Genomic DNA, 27,777 nt, shown 5'->3' on the forward strand with positions numbered 1-27,777 from the left:
TGACACAAAAACAGGTCTAAGAGTGTGATTAATAGCAATTAACTCCAGAAATCTTGAGATTGATTGCAGTTTAAAAATGTAATCTTTTGACAGCCCTCCTCCTAAATTTAGCTATCCTAATCTTACCTTAACCCTTACAATACTTAAACGGAAGATTAATTTTATTTTGAAAGTCTTGGCCTGTATTTCTGTCCTGAGATATACGGCGTCTCAGATGTACGGTCTGTGAGAGTGGCTGCCAGGAATATGCAGCAAGACCCCTCTCCAAAATATGAGCTTTGTTTAATGTGCAAAAACATGAGAAAATGTTAAATTAAAAGCACACCTTAATAATAAAGTGAAATACAATGGCTGATTTTGGATTTAATGTGGAATCATGTGTAGCAAAATTCAAACTATGACACAGCTTTTCCTCTCTAAAGGGAGCTACTGTATATCTGCACAACTCAAATTGAGATCGACAAAAATCAAATCAAAATAGTTTATGTAGAGGGCTCAGTCATGTAGACATCTAGATTTTCTTCTTCTATGGTGTTCTGTTACAGTTTGTACGTCTTATCTTCCTGTCTGCCTGATGGTGGTTGGTTGTTGTAAATTACCTTCAACTTTCCATGCTGTCATGTCAGTTTTCATGCCACATATTTCTCTCTCTGTAGAAAAAAAAATCTAGAATAAGTTTTGAAAAATATGACTGATGCTTGGCGGGAAACACTGTCTGTGTGAAGAAAACTGAGAAACAGTGCCCACTGTAACTCCAACAGAACCTCCAGCCAGTGGCTAAAGCACACAAACAACAGCTGCACAACAGCTGCCAGCTCTCCATGCATAAGACAGAGAGAGAAAGAGAGAGAGAACGGCCCATGTCCTGTTGCAGGGAGGGCGTGTTGCACTCGTATATATACAGCTCCATCACACCTGCCACAACAGAGCACAGCTGTCGAGTGCATCACCCTTTACCCTATATGTAACCTCATTTCGCACTACTTTCACACATACACGAGGAAACACAGTAACTGACAGGCTGTGCGCTGACACCTTAGGCACACAGTCGTCCTGCAGCAGGGCTGGACTTGCACTAAACCTGCACACGAGGGACCACAGACCACAAACAGATACACAGCCTTTTTACTCGCACTGTCTCAGCCAATAAAGAGATCTATAAATGATGATGCTGTGAGATTGTATAACCATCTAAACATTTTGTCTGGGTGACATGCTATGAAAGTGGGTAACACAGCTGTTTTACGTGGGTTGGGATTTTGTGCCTGGAGAAAAATGACTGTAGCTAGGGACATCTAAATGGACATATATAACATGGACAAAGGTATTTTGCCACACCTGTTAATTATTGGAATCAAGTGTTTAAATCACTTGATTCAGTTTAAATCATATTGTATCACCTAGCCATGCAGTCTCCATTGCAAACGTTTGTGATATAGATGGGTTGTATTGAAGAGCTCAGTGACTTCAAGCGTGGTACTGTGATGGATACCACCTTTGCAACAAGACAGTTCATTAAATTTCATCCCTGCTGGATATTCCACAGTCAACTGTAAGTGACATTATTAGAATGTGGAAGCATTTAGGAACATCAGCCACAAAGCAGAAGACCACGCAAAATCAAAGAGCGGGGTCAACGACTGCTCAGGCCCATAGCTGAAGCACTTCCACTGCCATGAATGTAAGCACAGAGGGCACTCTGTGGAATAGGTTACAAACACGAACGCCTGCCAGACCACAAACAACAACGGCACATTCAAGCTAGTTAAATCACTTTTCTTCCTCATTCTGATTCTCGGTTTGACCTTCATGAGATTGTCTTGGCCATGACTACATCTGATTGTCAGTCTGGTTTTAGGAAAAAGCACAATACTCCAACAGCTGCTTTAAAAGTCATTAGTGATTTCACTGAGTCCTTGGACAATAAGGAACACTGTGCTGCTCTTTTTATTGACTTGCCGGAGGCCTTTAATGCTGTGTACCATGTCATTATAAAAGACATAATGTTCTCAATGCAAAAGTTCGTGTATATGCAGATGACACTGTCATTTATTGCTCCACTCCTACACAGCATCTGCTGCTTACAAGAGGCCTTTTTCTCTACAAGAAGCTCTGCATGAGTTAAAATTGGTTCTGAGTCCTGACAAAACCAAACATGTTTTCAAACTCAAAGAAAAGGTCGCTGAATCTTCCTACTATTTCTACATCTCAGGATGATGTGATTGAGTCTGTGCTGTCTTATAAATTCCTACACCTCTGATTACAGTAATGTTTTATAGTGTGCATGCATGCTTCAGTGTCTTAAATCTCTAGCCACTGTATACCACTGGGCGCTGAGGTTTATAATAAACTCTAAGTCTTTAACTCATTGTACTCTGCATGATCAAGTTGGTTGGCCTTCATTGACCATTGTAGACAAAGTCACTGACATATCCTTATCCTGCTTCCATCATACTTGTGTGATTTTAAGCTATAGTCTACACTGAGACTTAGTCACAAAATTTACTTAAATGATCTGTTCCCAAAGTCTGACTGGAAATGGGTTAAAGGAGCTTCAGGTACGCTGCTCCTGCAGCCTGGAATCTGCGACAGGAGACCTTTTGTCTTGAGGAGCTGGTCACTCTAAATCTTTCTTAAGAAAGATTGAGGGCATTGGAGGAAGATGCATTGGGTTCTAGATGTTTTGACAGATGACTTTCTGTTCTGTGACTCAGGATTTTATTTTTCTGTGATTTAAGTGCTCCTTTTTTATGTCTGTCTTTGTTGCCTGTCTTGGCGAGGACACTATTGTGAGATTCCTTATCTCAACGAGGCTTTCCTGGATAAATACTGATGAGAATTGTGAAAATTTAAGTTTTTCCCAAGTTTTTCCCAAGTGCTGTTTCACAGCTTTTCCAAACATCCTAGTTTTATTTCGGACGCTTACATTATTTCACTTTGCACACAGAGACAAAATAATATGACAAAAACCCAAAACTGTCTGGGTCTAGATTATTAGCCCCCTGATGCTAATAGTCAGCTGTGTCTGCTTTTTGTTGAATAACAGCCTGCAGATCTGTGTTATAGTTTTCAACAGTCTCAGACACGTCTTCTGAGGAATCCCAGCCCATTCTTCTTTGGCCAATCTCTAAAGCTCCTCCAAATTTGATGATCTTCTGCCATGGATTTTGGTCTTCAGTTCATCCCATAGATTTTTAATGAGATTCAAGTCAGGGCTCTGTGCAGGTCAGCCAGTGATGCTTACTTTGGTCTTGTGGAGGTAGTTCTTCACCAAGAGCCACGTATGTTTGGGGTCATTGTCATATTGGAAGACAAAGCAATGATCAAGACCCAGTTTTACTACTGACTGTTTTTGATGATTTCTTTCAAAATTTTCACATATCCGTTTTCTTCATGATTCCTTCTACCTTTATGAGATTCCCATTCCCAGATGCACTTAAGTGTCCCCACAGCATAATATTCCCACTGTCATGTTTCACTGTGAGGACCGTGTTCTTTGGGTTATACACTCTTCTTTCTCCAAACATAGGCAAAGTCTTTATGGCCAAAGAGCTCTGGTTTGGTCTCATCTGTCCAAAGGACAGAAAAAAACCCTTTATATGTCTTCCTGCTTTGTGAGCATCAACAATTCTTTTTCACAAGTTTAAACTGATTTATTTTGTTTTTGACATGTTTTCTCAGTGGCAGCTCAAACCCTAACTGAAGTTTTATAGTGTGTAAATTGGGGGGGGGTGAAAATTTTGTTTTTGTGTGCAAAGTAAAATAATGAAAGCATCCAAAATAAAACTAGGATCTTTGGAAAAGCTGTGTTTAAATAAAACCTTGCTCTGTTTAACAGCACTTGGGAAATACTGAAATTTTAATAGAAAGGCTAATAATTCTGTCCTCCTCTGTCCATTTACATGAATAAAATAATGCCTAAAGGATTGATTGCTGCCATGTGATTGGCTGATGAGATATTTACATTAATAAGCAGACAGAAGGGTATACCTAATAAAGTGATCGGTGATTGGTATATCTCAACAATGTGTGCCACAATCTCTGTCCTTTGTCTTCACGTATGGCCAAGAAGAAAAACAAAATATGCAAATAAGCAGTTTTGTATGTTGATGTGTATATTCAGATTAATTCATATGCTGTAGTTTCATTTAATCTGTTTTTCCCCTTTTTAAATGAATAAAATTGAACATAAATGAGCACAGACACTGACCACAACATTTTTATAATTTTAGAAAACTTGCTGATCATGCAAGTCCCTTACTTTTTAGTTTTAAATGTTTAAAATGACTTGGTTTATAATGAAAAACATGCAGCTATATTTGCAATCATTCATATGGATTAAATTAATGGTATGGCCTCCTTCAGGATATCTGCTGCATGTTTTATTAATAACACACACAGAAGGAACCAGGCTCAAGGGGAATGCTAATAGGCTTACACACACACACAATAAATGTCAGATTCATGCCACACTGTAACTAAACCTCCGCTCCTCCTCCTCCTCTGCCTCGTGTTCGATGCTAAAGGAGGCCGGCTCCTTTGAAAAGGATATCAGAAATTTCAGTGTCACCCTCTTGAATTTGAATTAAAATTTAAAAAAGCCTGCATGAGGGGACAGAACAGGAGGGCAGAACATTTTATAACCCATAAATAAATAAGTGATGTGCCTCTCCTGCCTCACCCTCTCTAACCATTCCCCTCCCTCTCCGCCCTTCTATCCGCCCCTCCGTCTATCTCACCGTCTCGCTGGGGGGGAGGGGAGCGATGAAAGGAGTATGAGTGACAGATAAGTAGATGACTCTGCTGTCCCAGCCCTCATTAAAACTCTGCGCTTATATCATCCGCTGCTCTCACCCTCCTCCTCTTCCTCCTCTGCATCCAGCCCCCGCAAATGATACCCCGAGAGAGGAAGAGAGGGAGGTGCTGCTCATCAGTTATTCCTGTTCTCTGACCTAACTCGACAACAAGCTCCAATAATGAGACAAAGAGGCATGAGACGGAGGTTTTGCCCGAGACCAGGATGTTGACAAGGAAGTGAACTGTCCTAAATTGGCAGATAATAAGGCCTGCTGTGGGCCCGTCTGCAGCGAATCATCGTCCAAACCTCCTCCACTCTGCTTGGAGATTCCTCTGAATACTGTAGATCTTAAACATGTGGTCACGCAGGGCGTTCTTTTTCCATTTACAAGCTTTAACCTATGAATAGACTGTGGGTGAGTCGCACTGCAATAATGGCTTTTCTCTCTTCACTGGAAGCTCTGACATTTCATTGTAACCCTGTGAGTCAAACTGTAAAACCTCTAAACCTAAACAAATCACACATTGTGCCTTTTGGTACGCACAGACCACAGCTATAATCAAACATGGAAAAACAAATGTGTAATCCACTTTAAAGATGCCAAAATCATGGATAAAAAACCAAAAGATCACATAAAATCTGATAAAACACAACAAAAAAGGTAAATTAATATGCGTTTTATTCATTATTTTTCCACTGGTTTTGGTTTATTCATAATCTTGTATAAAAATTCATGAAAAACCTGACAAACATTTGTAGTCCAGTGTTTTTTCTAAAGCCACGTGGACTTTTGGAGTGCATGGAGAGGCTCCCTGCATGCTTTCAGCTGCAAACAGGGAAGAAAAAAATCAAGAGCTAGGAACTTGCAAGTATACAAGAGAGAGTTAACAGTCGTTTTAGGCACTGAAAGTCTCTGGAGTCCCACGCCAGGACTCAGTTCTTTAGTTCTCTGCTTGAATGGATTTAAGACTATATGATTCACATTAGCACTTCCAGTTGATTTGAAAATAAAAGAAATTAGAGCATTACTTCTGTCACTGTGATTCAGGAGGTAAACAGAGCGTGGTTTCCTAAATCTGGGTCAGATAAATGTCAAATTAACATTAATATGAAGGCTAGAGAACAATAGACTGTATAATAAGATGGACAGAGTAACAGCCTCCTGGAAGTGAAGCCAAAATATTTAGAGCTCCCACTGCTCACTGCCTGAAGTTTAGATCATGTAGTAATAATAATATCCCGTTAGGACCATGAACTAAGACATTGTGAAGTCCCCCTCCCATAAAAAAACGCAACTGGATCACCAATGTGGAGGGACGTGCCCTCATTTCCAATCATGTTTACATATTCCCAAGGGTAGAGAGCAACATAACAAATTTACTCAAATTACTGTAATTGAGTGGCTTTTCTGGGTTGTACTTTTTTTTATTAGTTTTTAAAATCTTAAATCTTAATTCAACTTTTACTTAATTAAATTCTGGGGGAAGTATTGTACTTCACTACATTCTAAAAGCATCAACTATTAAGTAAAAATTTACTCTAACAGCCAAAAGAAGGAGGTCTAAGCCTTCTGTTAATGACATGAAACTGGCCTATAGTTTGGTTTTGATTACGCATGATGGTCAGTAGTACATAATGAGATATTGATTTTACATTTCACTCCAAAACAGCTGTTAGATTTTTTTTCTTTGGGTTAAGTCATTCCTTATAATAACCAACCTGGCTGGAGATTCTTATTATCTTCTTGTTGTTGCACATTAAGGAGACAGCATATTTTATTGTATAAACCCCTTAGGTAGCCAACAGTAACTAGCAGTACTCAGAACTTTTGAGTAAAGTTTAAATGGTCTACCTTACTTTAACTTGAGTAGATTTACAGACCAGTACTTTTACCTTTACTGAAGTCACTTTAAACAAAGTAACTATACATTTAATGGAATACAACAGTTTTGTACTTTTTTCATCTCTGCCTGTACCAGAGTGTAACTGTCTTTGTTTGTTCTATTCTCAAATGTTGTGTTTGTTTTTTAATGTTTTTTTTTCTGATACCGCTTAAATTGATCATTTTTATACAGTTCCAGTGCCTGAATCAATACTTTTATTTTTAAAAAAGTGTGTTGAAAGTCAGCGGACGAATAAAAGTTGTCTGAGTATCTTAAAATGATATGCAGAAATATCTTTATACCAGTTGAACATTGGATAAGAAAAGGAACTTCACATATAAATCACACAAATTCCAGTGTATTTCTTGCCTTTCATTTGGGGTAGCAGAGGGTCGCACTGGGGTGGCAGGTATCCAAATGAAGTATCGATATCTGTTGTAATTTGGTCTGGGAGGTATTGGATATGTTGGTACCAGATTTTAATACTCATCCCTAATGATTTGTGGATAAAAATATCATGATTTTATTGGTTTATGCAGTTTATTACCATTTTGTAGTTGCGTATACGAGCTATAATATCGGTGAGGGAACTGCTGTATTATGTAATACGTTACAACTGTCAAGCATTTACATTTTAATCATGATTAATCTCAGAATTTCTGCCGTTAGTCATAATTAATCTCATCTTTTTGTTGCATATTGATATTCCACTGATGCAGCTAAAACCGTTTTTGTTTCATTTTGGAATTTTGTACTGTCTTAAACTAAGGCTGCCTTTATTTTGAAAGGCAAGAACTTAGGGAAGAGCAAAAATTATAAAATGAGCTCAAAACTTGTCATGGATTTAAAAGGAAATAAGTAAACAGTAAAAAGTTAAATATTTGATAACACAGATGACTTCTGACTTGTCCACTGAGCTTTCTGAGTTTAACGGTGAAATGAGACATTAAGGGGCAATGTTCTTCTTACTTTACTTCACTGTGGCCTCACAAAGATGCAGCAGTGACTTAACTAAACTGTCTCAAATCAAACACTTCTGTAACTACACTGCATTACAGTACACTTAAAACAGTTCAAAAACGGTTCAAAGCAGTTACAGCTACTGTCTCAGTCCCACACTGCTGATTTGCACTAGAAGGAAGTGATGATGGTTAACAGCTTCTGTTTTCTTCTTCTGCTTCCTTTTAAAAAGTAGATGCATAATAGACAATAAGCAGCTAGAATCAAAATCTAACGTATATATTCACTCACTATTAATTCCATGTCACTTGTATGTTATGTTAACATTATTTGCTTCATTGTAAAAAACATCATGCCTTTAATATTTTTTTTTTGATTGATTTGCATAGCTTGATTGAATGTGCTGCAATTGCTAATGACACGATAGCTAGTACGCGTATGCTAACATTAGCTAGCGCGCTAGCATACTAACAGTACAACACCTGCTATATCACCGATATGAAAAGAGGGTGCGAAGTGTCCATCAATCAATTCTTGGACATTTTTGAGTGCATCAGAGTATACCTTGCACACATATGCACTCAAAGTATTTAGCATTTTGTACAGACGTATGCGATTTTGAACACACTGAAAGTGCCCTGAAAGGGACAATTAAGCATGGGATTAAAAGAAACGGAATGCACTAATTATGGGCCTTATTTTAGCGTAGTTAATTCATTAAAGCTTGCAGCCCTAATTACAACTCTCAAGCATGAGGGCCCCAGTTATTACATGCGCTGAAGCGTCATTGTTTACTTTAATAGCTGGGGCTTGGATTGAACGATCATGTCAAATACACACCCAAAGAAATATTTGTCAAATCCAAGCTCTGTTGAAAAATGTGGCTCCATACACCACTGTCAACTAGACTGAGTGAATAAAGGAGGAACGGCAAGAAAAAATATAACTAAAACTGACAATACAGTCATTCAGCTTTTCATAACTATGAGCGTCTACTCCAAACGGACACAACAGTTTGTTCTGCTGGCTTGAATCAACTAGAGGGATCTTGGAAGTTCTAACAGTTACGTTTAATGTGTGCTGCATTTAGCAAAATCGGCATGGTGCCAGTTCTGCAACTCCCTTTGAGCACATTTCTTAGCTTAAATCTACTTCCCCAGCAAAATATTGTCATCTCCTGTCACTGTGATATTTGGCTTCACTATGTTCAACGGAAGGAAGCGGAGACAAGCTGTCCATATTAATATACAGTCAAAAGCCAGAACCAACTACAAATCTCTGACCAACATGGAGAGAAACAAAAAGTAACAATGAAAATCCTAATGCGTATTCTGATTAAATGATGCAGAACAAATGCCGATTCTTTGTTACTTGGTCCCGTAATGCTTGTTTGAAGACTGGCCGTACAGCCCGTAGAAGTCAGGGTGCCGGGCTGTCTGTGAGGCCTCCATCAGCCCCCTCATTGGAAAATGCTGCAGGGACTGACTTGTAGGAAGAGATGCATGTGGGGTAAACTCCTGAGAGGTCATAGAAGGGAAGGAGTCTGACACCGGGTACGGAGGCCGTGCACGAGCTGCTGTGGGGGCCCTGGAGCAGCAGCAGTTATTCAGAGTGCACATGAGTACTTTCCTGCCTTCGTACATGGCTTGTTGTGAGGCACCTCCGCTGGGGAAATGTGAGGGGGAGAATATGGTCCCTGAGTGGTGGCTAGAGCTGGAGCCTAAACCCACCATGTGATGGGCTGAAGTGTCAAGGAGTCTGCTGTGTCCGGGGCCAGCGTGAGGATTCTGGGAGAGTCCATCAGAGGAATACATGGACGGCGCCCGATGGCTCTGCTCAGCCAGGAAGGGCTTCTTACTGCTGTAGAGCAAAGGTGGGGGATCCTGGGGGGTGGAGTTTGTTGTGTTACTCTCCAGGAAAGCCATGCTGTATTTTCTCTTCTGCAGTCCTGAACTCGTCTCTGTATGGGAGACGGCAGAGCTGCTGTGAGATGGGACTACCTCAAGAATGGATGCCTCATTGAACGGCTCTGAAGAGAGAAAGACACCATAGTGTATTTAGACAATACTAAAAAGCAATTTTCTTCATTTTTACCTATTCATGTTGTTTTCTTACCTTCTAAGACTTTACGAAGGTTTTTTTCCCTTGTTGAGAGTTCAGACAGTAAATGATGAGAGTTGAGTTGGCCCACTCTGAGTGGTGGGATGGCACTAGTCAGGTGTGAATTTGACCTACAAGAAGACACATACAGATCAAATACTCTTTCAAGATTCAACAAGCTTTTTGCACCCTTGGCTAAGACACAAATCTGCTTTAAAGATCTCTAACTGACAAAAAGCCTTTGCTTATCAACTGCTGTATTGCAACATGCCAACTCATTCATTCTTCCTTCTCTCCTCTGGTTTTTATTTATGTTCTCCAGCAAGCACTCTAATGGACTTAAATAAAATTCCACCACGAGTCTCTGTTGTTGGAGTCGGAAGATGCTGATTCATTTGTAGAGCTTTGCATTTTGTGGAAAATTTGCTCAAGTTGAGGGAATTTAGGCCCTTGGATGCGCACAACTCAACACAGATCCAGCCTGGTGCAGTGATCCTGACAGAACAGTATAGGTTTTTTGCAGATGACATCTCGCAGCAGCAGAGAACGCCCCCTGGGGAGCAAGAAGTGATGCTGGCATAGAGAAACACTGCTGAAAAGACCGTGTTTTAAATGGTTTACAACTATGTCAGGCATCCAAAATGCAAAAATATAAACATTTTTCATTATTAAGCTACTTTTGTGTCCCCAAAATCAGTGAAATATTTAGGCAAAAATAAAAACAAAAGGTAAAACATATGCAAGAATATATTTTAAATTTATCTGGGAAAACTTCCATGGAAAGCGTTAGGGAAGAGCAGGACTCTCCAAAAAATTCTCAGAAGGTGATTGGAGGAATGTTCCTGCTGTCATATTCATGACGGGCAAACCAGAGCAGCAACATCCGCGCTAATAGCTAGCCCAGCAGCAGCCACTGGATACAGCAGCAAACCCCCACCTGCAATGATCGCAAAGCCGTGCTGAAGCAGACCAGGAGAAGAGTGAAAACATTGTTTCTGTCATGAAAAGCTTTCAGTATTTCTCTATGCCCTTGTTTTAAGAAAGAAATGTCGCCCAGTTCTGACTACGGCTACGGCTACGTCCAAGCTAATCACTCCACTAGCAACCACTGTACACAACCACTCACACAACTAATCCAATCACAAACTCATGCCGAAGCAGGTTGGCAGAACAGCGAAAAACATCTTTAACATCATGAAAAGCTCTTGGTGTTGTTTTTATTCTGTATTTCATGCAGAAACGTAGTGAAGTTCTTGTAAAACTGATGCTATGCTAAAGCTACATCGGAGGTCAGCACCACAAGGAGGCAGCCAATGCAAACGGCTCTGAATACAACTAAACCCCGCATCGTTCTTCTCAACTGACGCTGATTGTTCTGAACAATGTTTGGTTCAATACCAATGTTGTGGATTGGAGCCTTTCAAGATGGGTTTGGTATGTGGAAATGTTCTGATATTAATTGCAGCGTAAATCCATTTAGAACTGTTAAGGACAAATTTTCCTCAGTTCCCATTTATTCCTGAAGACTGTCCCCCACTTCCTGACTCCCAATGGATATTTGGGCTCTCGTGATCGTAAACCACCTACGCAAACCAAGCCTAATGCAGCTTGGACTTGACTGATAGCTGACACTTGTTTGATTGACAGGTTGACCTCAGCTCCATTGGTGGTTATTTATCTTTTATAAACTGTCATAAGAGAAAAAACTGTGTGTATCATGTGTTGACATTTATAATTCTTTGATTCATTATTTTGACTTGTTGTGATTCCTTTTGTTTTATTACATTTGTTTGAGTTTAATACTTCTGCATCTTTTATGCTGTTTCTTAGTTATGGGGAGTGACTTAAAAGTGACAAATACACTGCATTTGCCTAGGTTTCCCCCTGGCTGGCAGACCATAAATAAAACTAAACTAAAACCAAAGTCTTAGCCACCAGCACTGTCACAGTACACCTTTTTTATGTAAAAGCAGAGTACAATGCTATTACTTGGGCATAAACATCTTGAAAAGCAATAAATGAATAAATAGTGACATAAAAACCGTTCTTTCTTTTAGAAGTGTTTGAAAACACAAAGGTTTTCTTGCCTGCTCATCTCTGGTTTAAAAAAAAGTGCAGACTTGCACAGATAAAGGAAACTAAACGGTTTCCAAGTGAAGAATCTTCTTGAAAAGAAGAACAGGTAAGATTTTTTAAGACTTTATAGTATACTAAAATATTATAGTAGTACCTCTAATGCATATGCAGTTATTGTTGGTCCAATAGGAAACTTCAAACTTGATGTTTAGCCTGTAAAAATTTAGGCCCTTAAGTATTTACACATATTTTTGATCCAGTGGTCTAACAGTTTAGAGCATTAGAAGGGAAGCAAGGATGCTTACCTGTCCATCAGCAGCTGGTAAGGTTTTGTATTCTGGGAAACATAAAAAGACACAAAAATCATTCAGACAGCGTAAAGGGATCAATGTTTGTTCTAAAATAGCCCTGTGTTTGATACTTGTTTTCAGTGAATATGTGATTTGTGCACCTGAATAGGTGTGAGTGCATGTGGTAGGGGAATTTCAAGATTTTGTACCTTCATGAAGTTGACATTGTCCGCTCTTTGGAATAACATTTGTACTGAGCTCAGGAGTTTTTCCGCTTCCTGGCGCTTCTCGTTGAGCTGCAAGACCTGCTGGGAATTTTTCCTCACGTATGCGGTGAAAGTGCTCTCCAGCATCTGCACCGTTTCAGCCTGATTCGCTTCCAGCAATGCATGCATCCTCTGATACTGAGCTCTCACACGCTCCTTCAGTTCAGACACCGCATCCTGTGGAGCGAGAAGAAGATAGGTTCATTTAAAAACATGCTCAGACACACACTCTCTGAGTTTTAAATGCATTTACACTAAAATTATTTGGGCACAGTACCCATTCAGCATGTCTGTATGTATTAACTTACAATTGTACAGCACTACTCAGTATGTGAAAATAGCTTTAAAATGTTCTTAGCAGCTCTGGAGGAAGTTTTGTCACACACAAGAAAATGTATGCAAGAGCAAGGATTTCTAATAGAGTAAAGTTTGACTTCTCTACTTTGAATACGTCTTCTGTGCTGCCACAAAGTGCAATATTAAACTGCTGGAGTTCCAGTTTTAACAAACAACTTTGCTATTTTAAATAACTTTGTGCATTTATTAGCATAAGCATTTCATCTGCATAAATTACCATTAACACCTTCCAGCAGAAAACAGATAAAAACCTGGGATAAAATATGCTGCAATACACAATAATGAATTGGTGTGTTCAGTTATGCATATTGAAGCACATTTTTCTTTCTTTACTTTGTGTATTCAAAGCTTTTTATATTCTGAGGTAAAGCAGGAAAGCCATTTGTAAATTGCATTTTCCAGGCTAATGCACTAGCCATTCAAACCTAGAGCTAAATGATATTTTCTTTTCATTTTCCAACAGTGAACAAAGGTGCAGCGACATTTCATTACAGCACAGTGGAGACTAAATTACAGCACAAAACCCCACACGATGACAAAGAACTGAGGGACAAGTGCTGATAATGTTCTGAATTGTGTTTGTGTTAACTCACACAATGTGTGTGTCGTACTGTACCTTCATGAGCGTCTTATCTGACTCCAGCTTGGTGAGCTGCTCATCGATGTTCTGAACACGGCCCTCCAGTCTGTCCTGCTGCCTCATTAGCATGGCCTGTGGAGAGATGACATATTGAGAGATGGATTAGACAGATGAACCTCAACAAGATACACTGAAAATAGAAATAATAAACACGCACATGCAGTCTGTCTTGATATTCAGGCCTCCACTGTGACCTCAGCAAACCTGGGTGCTATTCATTAGTCACTAAGACAACCTCCTCCACAATCCTGATGAGACGCAGGAAACAACAGCTGCCAGCAACAACCACATGCATTTATCCATTATGGCAAACATGACTGCACAAATCTATCTCTGATTGTTTCTAAGTTTATCAGGGACTCTGCTACATCAAGTAAAGTCCATTGTTGGGGCCAGCCTACTTCCTCTGCAGGCTGAATCAGAGAGCAAAAAGAGCCGCTGAACACAATCCTTCTCCATTTACTGCAGGAGACGGAAATCAATCTGCAGTCACAGGCTGACAGCTAACTAGGAGCAGGGGAGGGCAGGTAGGCTTTTTAATGAACTGTTTCTGCATGGGAAAGGCACCGTGCCCAAATAAGAGAACCGGCTGTCATGGCAACAAAGCCTTGTGTATGTATTTATATGTGAGAGCTAATGTGTATGTGAGGGAGCAAAAAGTGTGGAGGGAGGGAGTGAGTCTCACTACCCCTCTCTGCTTTCTCATTTTGCCACATGCATCACTCCTATTGTTTGCATTGGCCTCTGTGTCAGTGACAGATTGTCACGTCTGTGTGCACAACGCCGGGGTCTGCTCGCTCCCTCCGCATGAGTGTGCATGGGAGAAAAAGGGAACGGCAGGAAAGGCAAAGTGCTGTGGGGGCTCTGCTTGCACATGCCAAGAACGGACAGAAAGGAAGTGGACAAAAAGAGAGTGAAACCAACAGAGGAAAAGTTTGAAGCAAAAAAAAAAAAAAAAACAGAAAAAAGAAAAGAGGGAGATAGGGAGAAAGAGGACATTCCTGTGGTCTCTAGTGAGTGAGTTTCAGGGTAGCTACATTGTGGTATCACAGCAACAGGCCTCTTCAGCTGCTTACAACACTCATGGAGTCTTGTGTTGAACAACTGGCCGGCCACTAAACTACCCCACAATGAACACTTTCAAGAGTGCATTTTGTTCCTGTAACAAAACAGCAAAAAAGGGCGTCGAATGATGGAAAATACAGGGCCCATAAAAACTACATCAACTTTTGCTTTTATGAATATTAATAATGGACAAAGATTTAAGAGTTAGGCAATGAAAGCAGAAGCTAGGGAATGGCAACAAGATAAATTAAGCTTTTAAGCCATTAAAGCAGCATAAATTGATTCTTTTCGCCACTTAGAAACAGAAAAAAAACAAAATGGCACACCCAGCAGAACAGGTTCAACTCTAAAATCTGTTTGGAGTCATGTTTCTGGATAATTAAAGCTTTTGTCTAGCTGTCTGCTGCAGCAGATATTGTTAAAGGAGTGAAGTGGCGGCTAAACTAGTTCTGCACAGTTAACCGCACTGTCATAGTCACTGCAATTCAAACATGTAAAAAATACACTGCAAAAGAATCATCTGAAGTTGATGTTAAGAAAAAATGTATTAAGCTTAATTAGCCATGTATTTACATCCATCATTATAAAAATGGTCCTACAGATGGAACTCAGGCTAAATGGGTCACGCAGACACACCAGTTAGCCAATCAGTTGAAGGCCTACCCAGCTGCTCAAGGTATCCAACCTCAGATTAACTGGTGGTGGCTAATGCTAGCTTGGAAGATAGCTGAGGATAAGAAGTTAAAGGGAAATGTGGTTTGCACAGCTTCCATGATGAACATCCGTTCTTGACCTGAATAACAAGTGTGCAGAGGTCATGAGAAAAGCAGAAAGGCTGAGGAGTTTAAGTTGTAATACATGCTGAGTATAGGTTCACCAAAATTTTTAGCACATTGCAGATTTCTCTCATATCATGAAGGCTTAAATGAAGTCAAACCAATGATAATGACAATACTGCAGCAGTGTAACGGAATTCATTTCTTACTTGTACTTTAAAGATAATCAGTGAAACAACTGATGGCACTTTGGAGTAATGCTGTGACAAGCACTTCCTTGTTTCTATCACATGCTCAAACAAGTCATAAGGACAAGGGTGTACAAGGGAGTTGCACATAATGGCCAAAATACTTCTGATAAAAGATTCTTTATTGCAACATAGCATGCCAAGTTTTGCTTAGTACGCTCATAATATGGTCGCATGGAAAACTCCAAATGTCGACAGCAAGAATGTGGATGTACGATGTGTTTGGGAAAGTCTATACCTCCCCTCTGTTGCTAATGCTAGTATTAGAATGATCAGTTAATGTTCTTGTTCCCACAAATACCAAACACATATATTACATCTATTATCAGTATTATAAATGCTGAAGTGAATCTAAGCAATGCTCAACTACTACTACTATGATTACCAATATGAGGCCTCTCCATTTCATTATCATCTCAGTTTCTAATGCTAATATGAGAATGTCAAGTCTCCTGGCAAACATGGTTATCTCTGTTATTTCTTCTGTTTTTATTATTTCTGACTTTGTAGCTATAGATGAAAATAAGATCGAGATAGATTTATGGTCAGGACAGCCAAATATCTATCTTATTCATTCTTTTTGCTGTGTCTCTGCTCATCTTTCTTGTTCTATCCACTTTCACCAGGCCCAGCTTCAGCAGAGGGCTGTTAAACATGAGTCAGGTTTTTACTTGAGATTTCTGCCCATTTTCTTTGCCACTTTAATTTAGCAATATTCATGGTGTTATATAATAAAACATACAGTACAGTCTAGGCTTGCCTTTTATCTTGCAATAACATTGGTTATGAATTGGCATTACACCAGTAAAGGCTGATTGATTGATAGTTTGCCAATAATAGTGAAGGGAAGGTGGCCTGCAAAGGCTGGAAATAAGACACTCAAATCACTCATAGATTTTACCAGCCCTGGAAGATATACACAGGCTGACGTTTTAGTCAACTCACTAATGGTGCTTTTCCACTACACAGTTCCAGCCCCACTTGACTTGACTCGACTCTACTCTACTCAGCTCTACTCGGTTTGGGTACCTTTTCCACCAGCCCTGGTACCTGTTGTCATTTTCTAAAAATGGCGGGTTTGATTCCTGTGTCGGGCGTCGCGCTCATGACTCTTCGGTGACGACATTCTCTGACCAATCAGTGGCCGGCAGTCAGTTGACGTCACCTTTTAGTATCGGCTCAGCTCACTGGGAACCAGAGCAGAGCAGGTACTAAAAAAATAGTATCTGGTACAAGGTACCGCGCCCGTGCAAATGCAACACAAACCGAGTAGAGTCGAGTCAAGTTGAGTAGAGTAGGGCTAAGACGGGCCGTTGGAAAAGGGCCATAACTATTGCAGATGTTACAGGCATGTTAAAAGCAGAAAATATGTGCAGTGTATAATAACTATTCATTTTTTTTAAAGAGTATTCTCTTCTCTGTTTGTGATGAGACTTAGCAGATTTAGTTTCAGTCTTTGGAGGGTTCCTTTATCCAGACCTCCATTTTTTTATCCCATTTGGGCATTTTTATATGATTGTAACCATATATAATAGTGTGTTAATGCTGTTTTTGCAAATAAAGAACTACCATAAAATCCGTAACATAAACCACCCTGGTATATAAGCTGCAATTTGTTTTTTGGAAATCTCCCAAGGGGAGAAAAGCTTTAAACCGTCTTCCTGGGTGAAAATTTTTATTTTGTCCAGCGTAGTTTCTGTACAACTGTTTTGTCCTAGATGAGACAAACTTGCAACCCCTGATGGTGCTAGTTGTTGCTCTGCCCTTTCACTTGTCCCTTCTAAAGGGTGTTTTCAGTATAACTAGCACTCAAAATCACTTAATGGTAGTCCCTGTTTCCTTAAAATGCACGGTTATGACGAAACAAGGGCCAGGGCTGTTAAAAGATGGTACCAATCTCTGCCAGAGTGGCCTGTGTCATTAAGTATTCCAGCATGTGAGCAGTGAAGCTGAAGTTGCCAACTGCATTACACAATGAATGGAGTGAATTTATTAACTGCACTAGGTCTCATGCAGCATGTGACGGTGCGAATTGCACGCACTTGGGACATTGCACAATGACATTGCATGTCTTAGCACTTCATACAAGTATATATACTAGTGCTGCATGATTCGGCAATAATGTGGACTGTAGTTTACTGGACAATATTGCGATTGCAATTACGATACAGTAATACATAAATGATATCATGAGTCTTACTTGCTTGGCTATCGAGGAAAATACAGAGAATAATGATAATTATGATGTGTGTATTTCTCAGCTCAAACATATACTAAGTAGCTTAAAAGATACAAAACATGAAGTTTTTACAGTACTGCTTTCAAAATAACTTAAAATTTTCCAAAAATAAAAGGTTTTCCTTTTTAGAAAGTCAAGGTATTTCTACAAAGTGGAATAGTGGCACCATGTTAAACTTAAATGCCTTTCTGTAGGCTTTTTTTTGTAAACCTTTCAAGTAGTACTTAATACAAAAAAATCCTACCCTATCCTTTCATATTCTCTCATATAGGACTGACTTAAAGTCAACAGAGTTGGGGTGCTTGTGGCCTAGCAGTTAGTTTATGATTCCTGCACAGAGGACCAGGTTCCAATCTGGCCTGTGGCTCCCTTACTGCATTCCCCTGAGTTTTGACTCTATACACTATCCTGCCCATCAATGAAAGGCATAAAAGACAAAAAATAAATCTTAATGGAAAAAAACATCAACAAAATGGTCCTTAATTATCTTCTTAGAGCACATCCTACACCATTACCTCCGCTACACATCTTGATTACACTTGTAGTTTAAGCTACACAGTCTTCTCCAAACAATCTGATATGAACATTGGAAGGGATTCTTCCCTTTACTGAGTTAGCTTAGTCTAGAATCAAATGAACAGTGCAGGAAAAACTACAGACAGCACACTTGTATGTTATAGGACTGTGTGTTGGAGCTGTGTGGTTGCAAAAACCTTCTGTATGACTGCTGTAGTGACAAAAGACTGTTGGTTTATTGCTATTGTGATTGGTGCATGAACTGCTTTATGCTGACTGTTTTTCTGTGCCTGTCTACCTTCATGGCTCTCTCATTTTCTCTGTTTTCCTCTCATTCCCCTTTTGTCCTGTTATGTGCTTGAAATAGCATAAAGGGACAGGAGGGAACAGTCTGGTTGCAGATCTCTCTGCAGCAGCGTGAAAGCCTACCTTTATCAAGATTAAACCCCGCCAATGATCACTTTCCCCACTGTCCTATTTAGGCATCCAGACACCCGCGGGTTGCCAGGAAGCTCATGTTTAAATGAGGAGCCTCGGGCTCAATGAACAGAGAGCCTCTTTCACAATCAACTGACAACTATTCCCCACGACTGATGTCAATGGACTGCCCTCAGCATTCTGGGAGAACTGACTCACTGAAGCCCAGATACAAGAAACTGCAAACGGCTGAGCCTCCATAACGATGGTTTCCTGCTGAGATGCCTGAGAAAACCAAGGTGAGGTTGTGTGGGAGGGCTCCTCCTCCTCCTCCTGTCCCAGGGACCACATTACTATTATATTACCCTTCCTTTCTCGTCTTGAAATTACCAGCACGCCTGCAAAAGGTTACTGCAAAAGTCTCCTTGGAGGGCCAAAGATAACTAAAAGATATGAACATAGCTGCATTGGTTTTTCCCTCTTTGTTTATCCCAAAAGCAACAAAAGTGCTGCCAGGGGAATTTAAAAATCCTTTACCAAAATAGACCGCAGCTCTGTCAAAAAGAATGACCTCTCAGTAAGTAAAGCTGAGGAGCCGCTATAGCCTTGAATTAGAAGTTTTGGCTATTGCTACTTTTTCAACATCACAGTGCACAGTATTGTACGTCTAAAGGCTCAGGCATGGAGAGTGTTAATCTGAGAGAAGCCAGGACCTCTGACTCCTGGATAACTCCATTTACCCTGTGAACATACAGCTGTGAAAAAAGAAAGATGGCTGGGTGTGTGCAGCTGTGGAAAAGGCTGAACAGACATCTTTTGTCCCAATAATAGCTCTGAACCAGACCAACAGTTTGCAATGAATACTTCAACTGATTTGGAAGTTTGCGATCTACCCCCGTGAAAGGAAATGCATCTGTGACTTTTACAACTGGAATTATACGATAAGCTGAACTATCAACAAGGCACAACATGGCAGATGCTAAACCTAATGTGATTCTTACCCCTGCCCTTTTACAGAGAGAGAAGAAATGTGTATAAGGCAGTGTGGGCAGCTGTTTTTAACAGTTTGCCACTTATATTAGACTTGTGAAAAAAGAGGGAACTGTGATGAAGCATAAACTGAGGGAAAAGTCAACAGTGAACACAACCATGACATGCTAGTTCAGCCCTTCAAAGACTAGATTAGTGTTCACTTTTTCACAGACAGGAAAATATAATAGAGTTATATCGTTAAATGTCTCTTTGTTTTATTAAACAAATCTATCTATGGTTGTTATAGTTAATATTTGACTAAAATGTTGTTCAAACACTAGATTGTACCAGGGTTGAAGATGTCTCTTAAATTTCTTCTTCTGCAGTACTTTGGTCTTTTGTGTGATTCCACTAAAGAAGGGTTAGATGTCATTCCTTTCTGCAAATTCAACATCCTTATCTGTCCCTGTATCTTTCCTGAAATGACACTTAAAATGATTGCTTTAAGAAGGACTGCTCTCAACTTAAAATTGCAGTAAATTTCACTAACATTTGTATATTTTCTTTATTTGTCTAGGAAATGGACTACATACTAGAATTTACACAGAGAGTCTGTTATATTGTGCATATGATAATAAATCTCTGTTAAACATTAAGTGATACCACTGTCACCTCTTCCCTCTTTAATCACCATAACACAAAAATTCATTACTTTATACTTAGCCTGCTTCCTTATACTAGACAGTAGCTAAATTGAAGCTAAATTACATAAGATGTCATGCCTTATGTGTAAGAGGGACACAGTGGATGTCTCTCTTCCATGCATAGTTGGTGAAAAAAAAAAAAAGATAAAATGGTTAGCCAAATATACTTGTGTGGCTGTAAATATACCTGGGTGACACGCCCAAGTATTTGCAAAAAGTGGAAAACTGTGACTTTAAAATATTATTCAACACCCCTTCACTTTTACTTTAAAAGCCTGGTGCCTTATGTTGGAGAAAATGTGGAAATCATAATGCGAATCATTACCATGTATTCTGGGGCTGCAATGTCATCAAGTACTATTGGAAAAGAATACATAATGCTCTACAAGACATTTTTAAATGTGAAGTTACCTTTGACTGTAAGACCTTGTATCTTGGATGCATACCTTAGGACTGGCAGAAAAAAGGTAAAAACCTACTGAACATTCAGCTGGTGGCTGCCAAAAAGACTCACTAGGAAGTGGCTATCACAGGAAAGGCCAACTCTTAACACCTGGATGGAAATTACAATGGAAATTCACAAAATGGAAAGAATAACTGCATTTGTCAATCATAAACTTGAACAGTTCACTTCATTTTGGGAAAAATGGATTAACTACGCATCCCCTTGCAGGCCTGATTTTAATTTCAGAAAGTGATAGCTGTTGTGCATACATGATCACTCCCTATCTGTTAACCTCTTGTGGTTGCCTTTATTTATTTTGTTTTATGGCCGATTAGCCAATGCTTTATGTAAAAGTTTTTTTCTTCTTCCTCTTTTAAGTCTTACATAAATAACTCTGAGACTTGTGGCAGACATGTATGTTGGATATACAACTGAATAAGACACAGTTTGTCGTAATGTTTTACCAACTCTCAATAAAAAGATAATTACAAAAAAAAATGGTGCCTTGCTTGAATGTAGGCTTATAGTATCTGTTTTCATCATGTACATCAAGGCTGAAAAATAACTTACTCTTCTTCCTGCCAGAGTGGCTGGTGGATTAAAAAATTTCTACCAGTCACTCACATTTTTTACCAGCCACTTTATTTTAATGAGCAGCATAAGGTAGTGAGGTATAGAATAATCATCTAGCCTTAAGTATTGAAGTTACAGGCTGTTCAATAAAAGGAACATACTTCAACTATCAAAGAAAATACTGGTAAGCTCTCTGCCTTGTTCATAAACAGAAAACAAGTGTTTTATTATTATTATTATTATTATCATTATTATGTTGAGGCTGGTCAGTCTCCATTACAGACAGATCCTGACATGAAGATTTAACTGCAACTAAACCTAAGAGGCAGGATAATCAATTTATGGTCATTAGATTATATTTTGTTCCTGTTTGCTTCTGCACATGTCAAAGCACTTTGAAAATCCTTGTTTATAAATGTGCTGTACAAATAAATCCATATTAGATGAGTTATCACAATCAGGAAGGTTATGCTGGAAAGTGTGTGTGTTATTTTTGTGGTCACAAAACAGTGCTATTTCAACATGTCCTATGTTTAAAGACAACAGGATGTTTTTAGAACTACTCAGACCTGTAAAAGACAAGGTCAGCAAAAGAATAGATACGCCATTTTCTCAGGACTCACCAAAAAATAACAGAAATTAAAAGATTCTCACAGTAATGTTTACTATAGGTAGAATTTCAGTAGGAATAAGCAGAAAGTTCAGCTGTTTACAGTCACAAAAAGACCCTGTTACTTTTATTTACCTGCCCCAGTGACTGGTAGGTTAAGCAAATTCACCTGACACCACTCAAAAACGCCCATATTTGGCTGGTGGCAGGTGCCCATTTCCCACCCTCATGCGTGTTTTTGGTAGTTCCACATGCATGCAAAGATAAATTCATGCCCCTGCATGCAAAGGTAAACAAAGTATTTTCCATAAAATTCTTATTTAACATATACCACAAACCTTATTCCTTATTTTTTGTGTATTTATAATGTTACCGTAATCACACTTTCCCCTTCAAATTTAGTTTAAATGCAGCTGAAGAACTTTCTAGCTAATCTCTACAATCTCTTTAAAAAACAGTGTCTTATTTCCTAATGAAGAACCCATGATGTTTAATATACTAAAATAAGATGTATAATATAGGGATGCATGATAATATTGCCATATCAGTACCAGCAGATATTAGCTTAGAAAATCAATTAATTGCTTTGGCAGATATGAACATTTCTGCTGATATTACCACTAATACACCAACTGTAAATACTGGCTTGAACCACTATAAATATCAACCATACGTGCAAATATGTTTGTGAGTTTCATGCAGGCCCAACAAACCTATGTCAGCTGAAGTCTTCCTCTTTCTTCATTCTCATTTCTTAAGCTTTTAAGTCTGTTCTAGGACTGAAGTTTGAGGCAGAAACTTCAATTCTATTTCCCTGGTATCATTATCGGCTATAATTAATTTGTACATATTGTCATGAATTGAATTTAGCACATCCCTAATATAAGACTAAGTGAGAATAAAACTAATCTTGCAGATTATTGAATCTATATTCTTCTCTGGAAGCTTCATCTACCTCAAGGTTCAACTAAAATCACTCTCCTATTCCTGTTAAAGTCTGAAATACAACATGAAGATTTACTGTCTGTAACACCTTGATTAATCACATTTTCTTCTCATAAACAATTTGTAAACTCATAAATAAACCCAAAACAGGATTGCTGGTGTTCATGCCCTCATTAAAACTACCCCTCAGTGTGTATTCCTCCCTTCGTTTTGACAACTTGAAAACTTCACTAGAAACACTTTCCTGCTCCCGGACATGACTGTAATCCAACTTTGTTAAACGTTTCAGACTCACAAAGCAGCACAGTTCATTCTAAGAAAAACAATATCTATCTGTTTATCGGACCGAAAAGCATTTCTGTGTGTTTTTCCCCATGAACAACTCTTGATACTGATCTTGCCAGTTACAGCTGCTGCTGCATATTTTTAAACTACAGTCCTACTTTCTTTTCAGCCTTTGTCCATCTTGAACATCCACTAGAATCATCTTTTTACTGCTGGAAATGACTAAAATGTAACAAAATAAATCACCTACTTCACCAATCATATTTTGGTTCCCCAAAAATAGCATGTCAACCAATTTATGAGCCTAAAAAATATTGAATTTCTTACTGAAACAGCTCCTGAAACTGATCTAGCTACTGGATCTATATCCTTCCATTCCTTTTAAGCTTAGTCACCTGGAAACTTTTACTAGAAACTTTTTTTCACTCCTGGTAATTGTTGTAATATGACATTATAAACTTTGTAGCCTGTGAACACCTTAAAAATCCCCACAATTCCTTTTCAAAACAGATTTGTCATTTATGAGCAAAACAAAGAGAATAACCAGTTTTCATTTCCTTATAAACAATCCCTGAAACTGATCAGGCTAGCTAAGATAAACAAACTGCTGCTTCTTTCCTCATTCAGAGCTTTGGTTTCCTGATGATTTCTCTATAAATCACCTCTAGGCAATGGCTGAAATGCTACTTTATGAAGTTGTTGGCATGCAAACAACTCCACAAATCATCTCCCTCCCCTTTTGAAAAACGGTATGCCCACCCTAAAAGCTTTGCCAGCGTGCATTTCCTCACGAACAACTCCTGAAAGTGATCACTCTAGCTAAGATAAACACACTACATGAGGATCCACCCCCTCTGCACAGGGGTCATCGTTTCCGGTGGTTGCAGATTGCATCACAGCACTTACCCGGGGGCACAGGGCGGCTAATGTGAAGGCGTGGCTGTGAGGAACGGCTGGTTTGATCAAGGTTAAAAGCAGTTTGTGACGTATATCTGCATGTGTGTGCATGCATGTGTGTGCGCTATTATCTACCCTGAGGGGTGGCTTTCACCTGTCCGGTCCATTCACATCAGATAAAGGAAGAAAGAAAGAGAGGAGGCCTTTATAGACTGCTGAACAGAGAAAAGTGTTTACTTAAAAAAACCCAGGAAGAAAGTGAATCCTTTAAACATTTTGACAGTCACCTGCCTGCCAGCTAATAGTTGGAAGTGAATGTGTGAGTAGGAGAGAATGTGTGGGTGTGATTTATGTACCTGCATTTGTATGCGCTGAGTGTCCACATCGCAGACTGTGTGTCTTTGGTTAGTGCAGTGAGAGATGCAGCAGAACGGACACAGAGCCACCTGCTCCTCCTCACAGTGGAGCAGCCTGTACTCCTCATGACTGGGACATGTCCAAGCGCTCAGCTCCTCAGCGTCTACTAACAGGTGTCCCGGGGCGGCGCACGGCTGCTGCAGGTGAGTCTGGATGTGAGTTTGGCAGCAGGGCTCTTTACAGCGCAGACAGACCTTCCTCACAGGAAGCGGTGGGCCTCGTCTGCAGAGGACACAGTGCAGCACTGCAGGGACTTTTTCAGTGTTCAACGCATTAAACCGCTTCACTATGTTGGCCAGCTTAAAGTTCTTCTCCAGCGCTGGTTTCTGGTCGTATTCATGGTTGCATTCAGGGCAGCGGACCCCGGCAGTGTCTTTGGCCCAAGCCTCAGAGATGCAACCCTTGCAGAAGTTATGCTTGCATGGCAGCTGGATGGGTTCTTCAAAAACATTCAGGCAGATGGGACACAGTAGCTCCTCTTCGAAACAGTTTTTCCAATTTTCATCCATGACTACAGCTGGATCCAAACTGATACTGCCTGATCAATAAAAGCAAAAGTAGGAATTATTTTTAAAGAACATGTTTTGAAATAAACACCCAAATAACACTGAGAGATTTTGGTCAAACAAACTAAAAAGAAAATGTTTTGAGGTCAGAGTTATAAAGAACTACTTTACAGTAGAACATGAGCGTCAGCAGCCTGACTTGAAAAGAAACAGGATTACATTAATCAAAAGTCAGAGTAACACTGAGATTCAAAGTCTGCAAGGATATGAAAAAAATACCTTCAACAGTCTTTTGCTACTTTACTGTCCAAAATGTTGCAGAAATATTTGGGCCAAGCTAAACCACAGGTGGGAAACTCTTACAGAGCACAAGCTTATTAAATGTACTTTACAATAAGCAAAGGAATTAGCTGGGGGTGGATGACTGAAAAAGAAAGAGGTTGTTTTAATAAGAGTCAAAGCAAAACTGAGAGCTGTGCTCTGTACATGAAGGACTTTTTAAAGAAATTCCCTTTGGAAATCAAGCCTACAACCTCTTTATTTCTACGTAAAGTAGAACTGGTAAGAATGACACATAAAAACGTAGGGAAAACAACCTTGCAAATAGAGAAGATATTAATAAATGCTTATTAAGTGTACATTACAATAACACAGCTGACCTGAAAACAGGTCTGGGTGATATTGACACCCTGATATTGATTTTTAGCTAAATGGTGATAGAAGATATAGGCTAGCTAAGATTTTTTTTTTTTCTCAAAGAAATAAGTTATTATCACAACACCAGAATTATAAACTTTAATATCATTTGAGTAATGATCAAACAATGTTAAAACCTGTTTGATACCAGAGCAACACAAATAAAAGTCCTTTACTATACTATACTACTATTTTTTAGCTTTAATGAACAAAAACTGCACACAAACTCCTACACACTGTCAATATTTGCACAAAACCTTGGCAATATTTCCATGCCATGACTTGTAAAAATTTTCCATACTCTAAAATAGGATTAGGAATTCTGTTTTGATGCTCTGATATCAAACAAGTATCAATATCATTTGATTTTTACTTATAGCAACAAAATAGAACACAACACTATTTTTTGGCTTTAATGAACAAAAACTGTCCAAAATTTCCATTCTCCCAAATAACGTGTTACAAAATGATAAAATGTCCATTTTTTTTAATGATTTGTGGTATCAAAATGTACAGAAATGTAATGATCTTCATTCATTTTTTTAACCGAACGAAAGGCAGAGCACTGTTGTGATTGCATAAATAGGTTGGACACATTTAATAAAGTGGTTTCCATGCCAGTTCTACCCACTCTACCAGATATTGTTGATATACTTGACATTGGGAAGGAGTGTGCCTGCAATTTTTGATAATCAAAAACAAGAAATTGCACAGTATTGGGTGTCTAGGACTTCTGGTATTGTCGCTGTGATATCAAACACATTGTCAACACTACTGTGAGTTTGCCATTTTTCCATACTCTAAAATACCACGTGTTTCAAATAAATTGAATGATTATTGGTTTGAAAATGTACAGAAAAGTGATGATCTTCATTCACTTTTTGAACCAAAAGAGAGGCAGAGCACTGTTGAAATTGCACAGATAAGCTGGCAACATCTGGTAAAGTGTATGGAAATGGCAAGAGAGCCTCCTCCTTGCTAGTTCCACACAATTAAACAAATGTTATCATTGTATTTGTGCACTTGAAACAATGCTCTGCCTTACTTTTGGTTCAAAATAATCAAAGATCACTACATTTCTGTACATTTCAACCTAGGAAATGGGCCTTCACATGTTCTCCCACTAAAAGACATTTGTACAAACTATTTAGTAACTGTTTTATCATGGCTTTAGTCAATATGAGCCAGTTTTACCCAATAAACCAAATGTTTACCAAACATCAATATGATTTGGCTTTTCCTGACACTATAAATTCTGCTAAATGTGACAGTAGTTTTCCTATTCAGTCTAACACTAATTAACTTGTGGTCAATAAGAATTGCTGTTAGTACTCCTTACTTTAAACTATCTTTTAAACTGATCAATAGGTCTAACATCTATTTTTTCGTGTATATTGTCTTACCCTGTTTCTCGTATGAAAATACTTTGCTATTTCTTTCACACTCGGTATACTGCCCAGCCCAACACGAAAACTAAGATTAACTCCAGTCAAACCAAGTGCAACTACAGTAGAACTTCAACTTCACCCCATACTGGAGTGAAAATGAGCGATTCACAATGACTTTCCTGTGTTAGCTAGTGAATTAATGCTGGGTAATGCTGTACAATGCGATTCAGGCTGTGGCGTTTAAAAGCAAGTGACAACTTGCTTGAGAACAACACTGGAAACGGGACTAATGAAATGTCACACTGACTGAGCTACACTGATGATGTATTTTTAAACGAAGACACAACTGAACGCTGTTAAATTGGTGTTCAACTAATGAAACTGAATACAATAGGCGCATTCTTATAGTAAAAAAGCAACGTTACCAACTATTTATTTTCCATGTCGTCGGCGGACTCCGGTTCGCTTTAAAGCCGAGGAGCTTCACTTCCAGCCCGGGAGGAAATCCAGCTCGTCCGTTTAGATTTCAACTCTCAGTCCGACGTAACGTAACGGCTGAGCGCGTGGGCTTTTATCGCCGACTGTTCTCCAGCTGCTTTCTCCTTCCCGTCAACTCTTTGACTAATATTTAATGGTAAGTGCGGGTAGACTGTGACTCGTCGGTAGGGAGCTCAGTGCTTTCACACCGACAGCCCCCCTCCGACAACG

At 39.2% G+C, this 27,777-nt stretch overlaps 1 protein-coding gene across 3 annotated transcripts; it reads right to left on the reverse strand.

Moving 5' to 3' along the window:
• Positions 1–5,460: 5,460 nt before the first annotated feature.
• LOC121511021 (E3 ubiquitin-protein ligase TRIM8-like) lies at positions 5,461–27,755 on the reverse strand. 3 transcript variants are annotated; one of them, XM_041789495.1, is made up of 7 exons: positions 27,499–27,755; positions 24,419–25,017; positions 13,347–13,442; positions 12,317–12,550; positions 12,123–12,154; positions 9,757–9,872; positions 5,461–9,670 (listed from the first exon to the last, which is right to left on the reverse strand). In XM_041789495.1, the coding sequence occupies exons 2-7, from the start codon at positions 24,986–24,988 to the stop codon at positions 9,009–9,011; spliced, it is 1,710 nt and encodes a 569-aa protein (XP_041645429.1). In that variant the 5' UTR covers positions 24,989–25,017; positions 27,499–27,755; the 3' UTR covers positions 5,461–9,008. The 3 variants fall into 3 exon arrangements, with proteins under 3 accessions (XP_041645429.1, XP_041645430.1, XP_041645428.1); XM_041789496.1 differs by having other exon boundaries at positions 24,419–25,013; positions 27,495–27,755; XM_041789494.1 differs by having other exon boundaries at positions 27,495–27,755.
• Between the last annotated feature and the right edge of the window lie 22 nt (positions 27,756–27,777).

Source organism: Cheilinus undulatus, linkage group 6 (genome assembly GCF_018320785.1).
Source record: "Cheilinus undulatus linkage group 6, ASM1832078v1, whole genome shotgun sequence".
NCBI classification, from domain to species: Eukaryota; Metazoa; Chordata; class Actinopteri; order Labriformes; family Labridae; genus Cheilinus; species Cheilinus undulatus.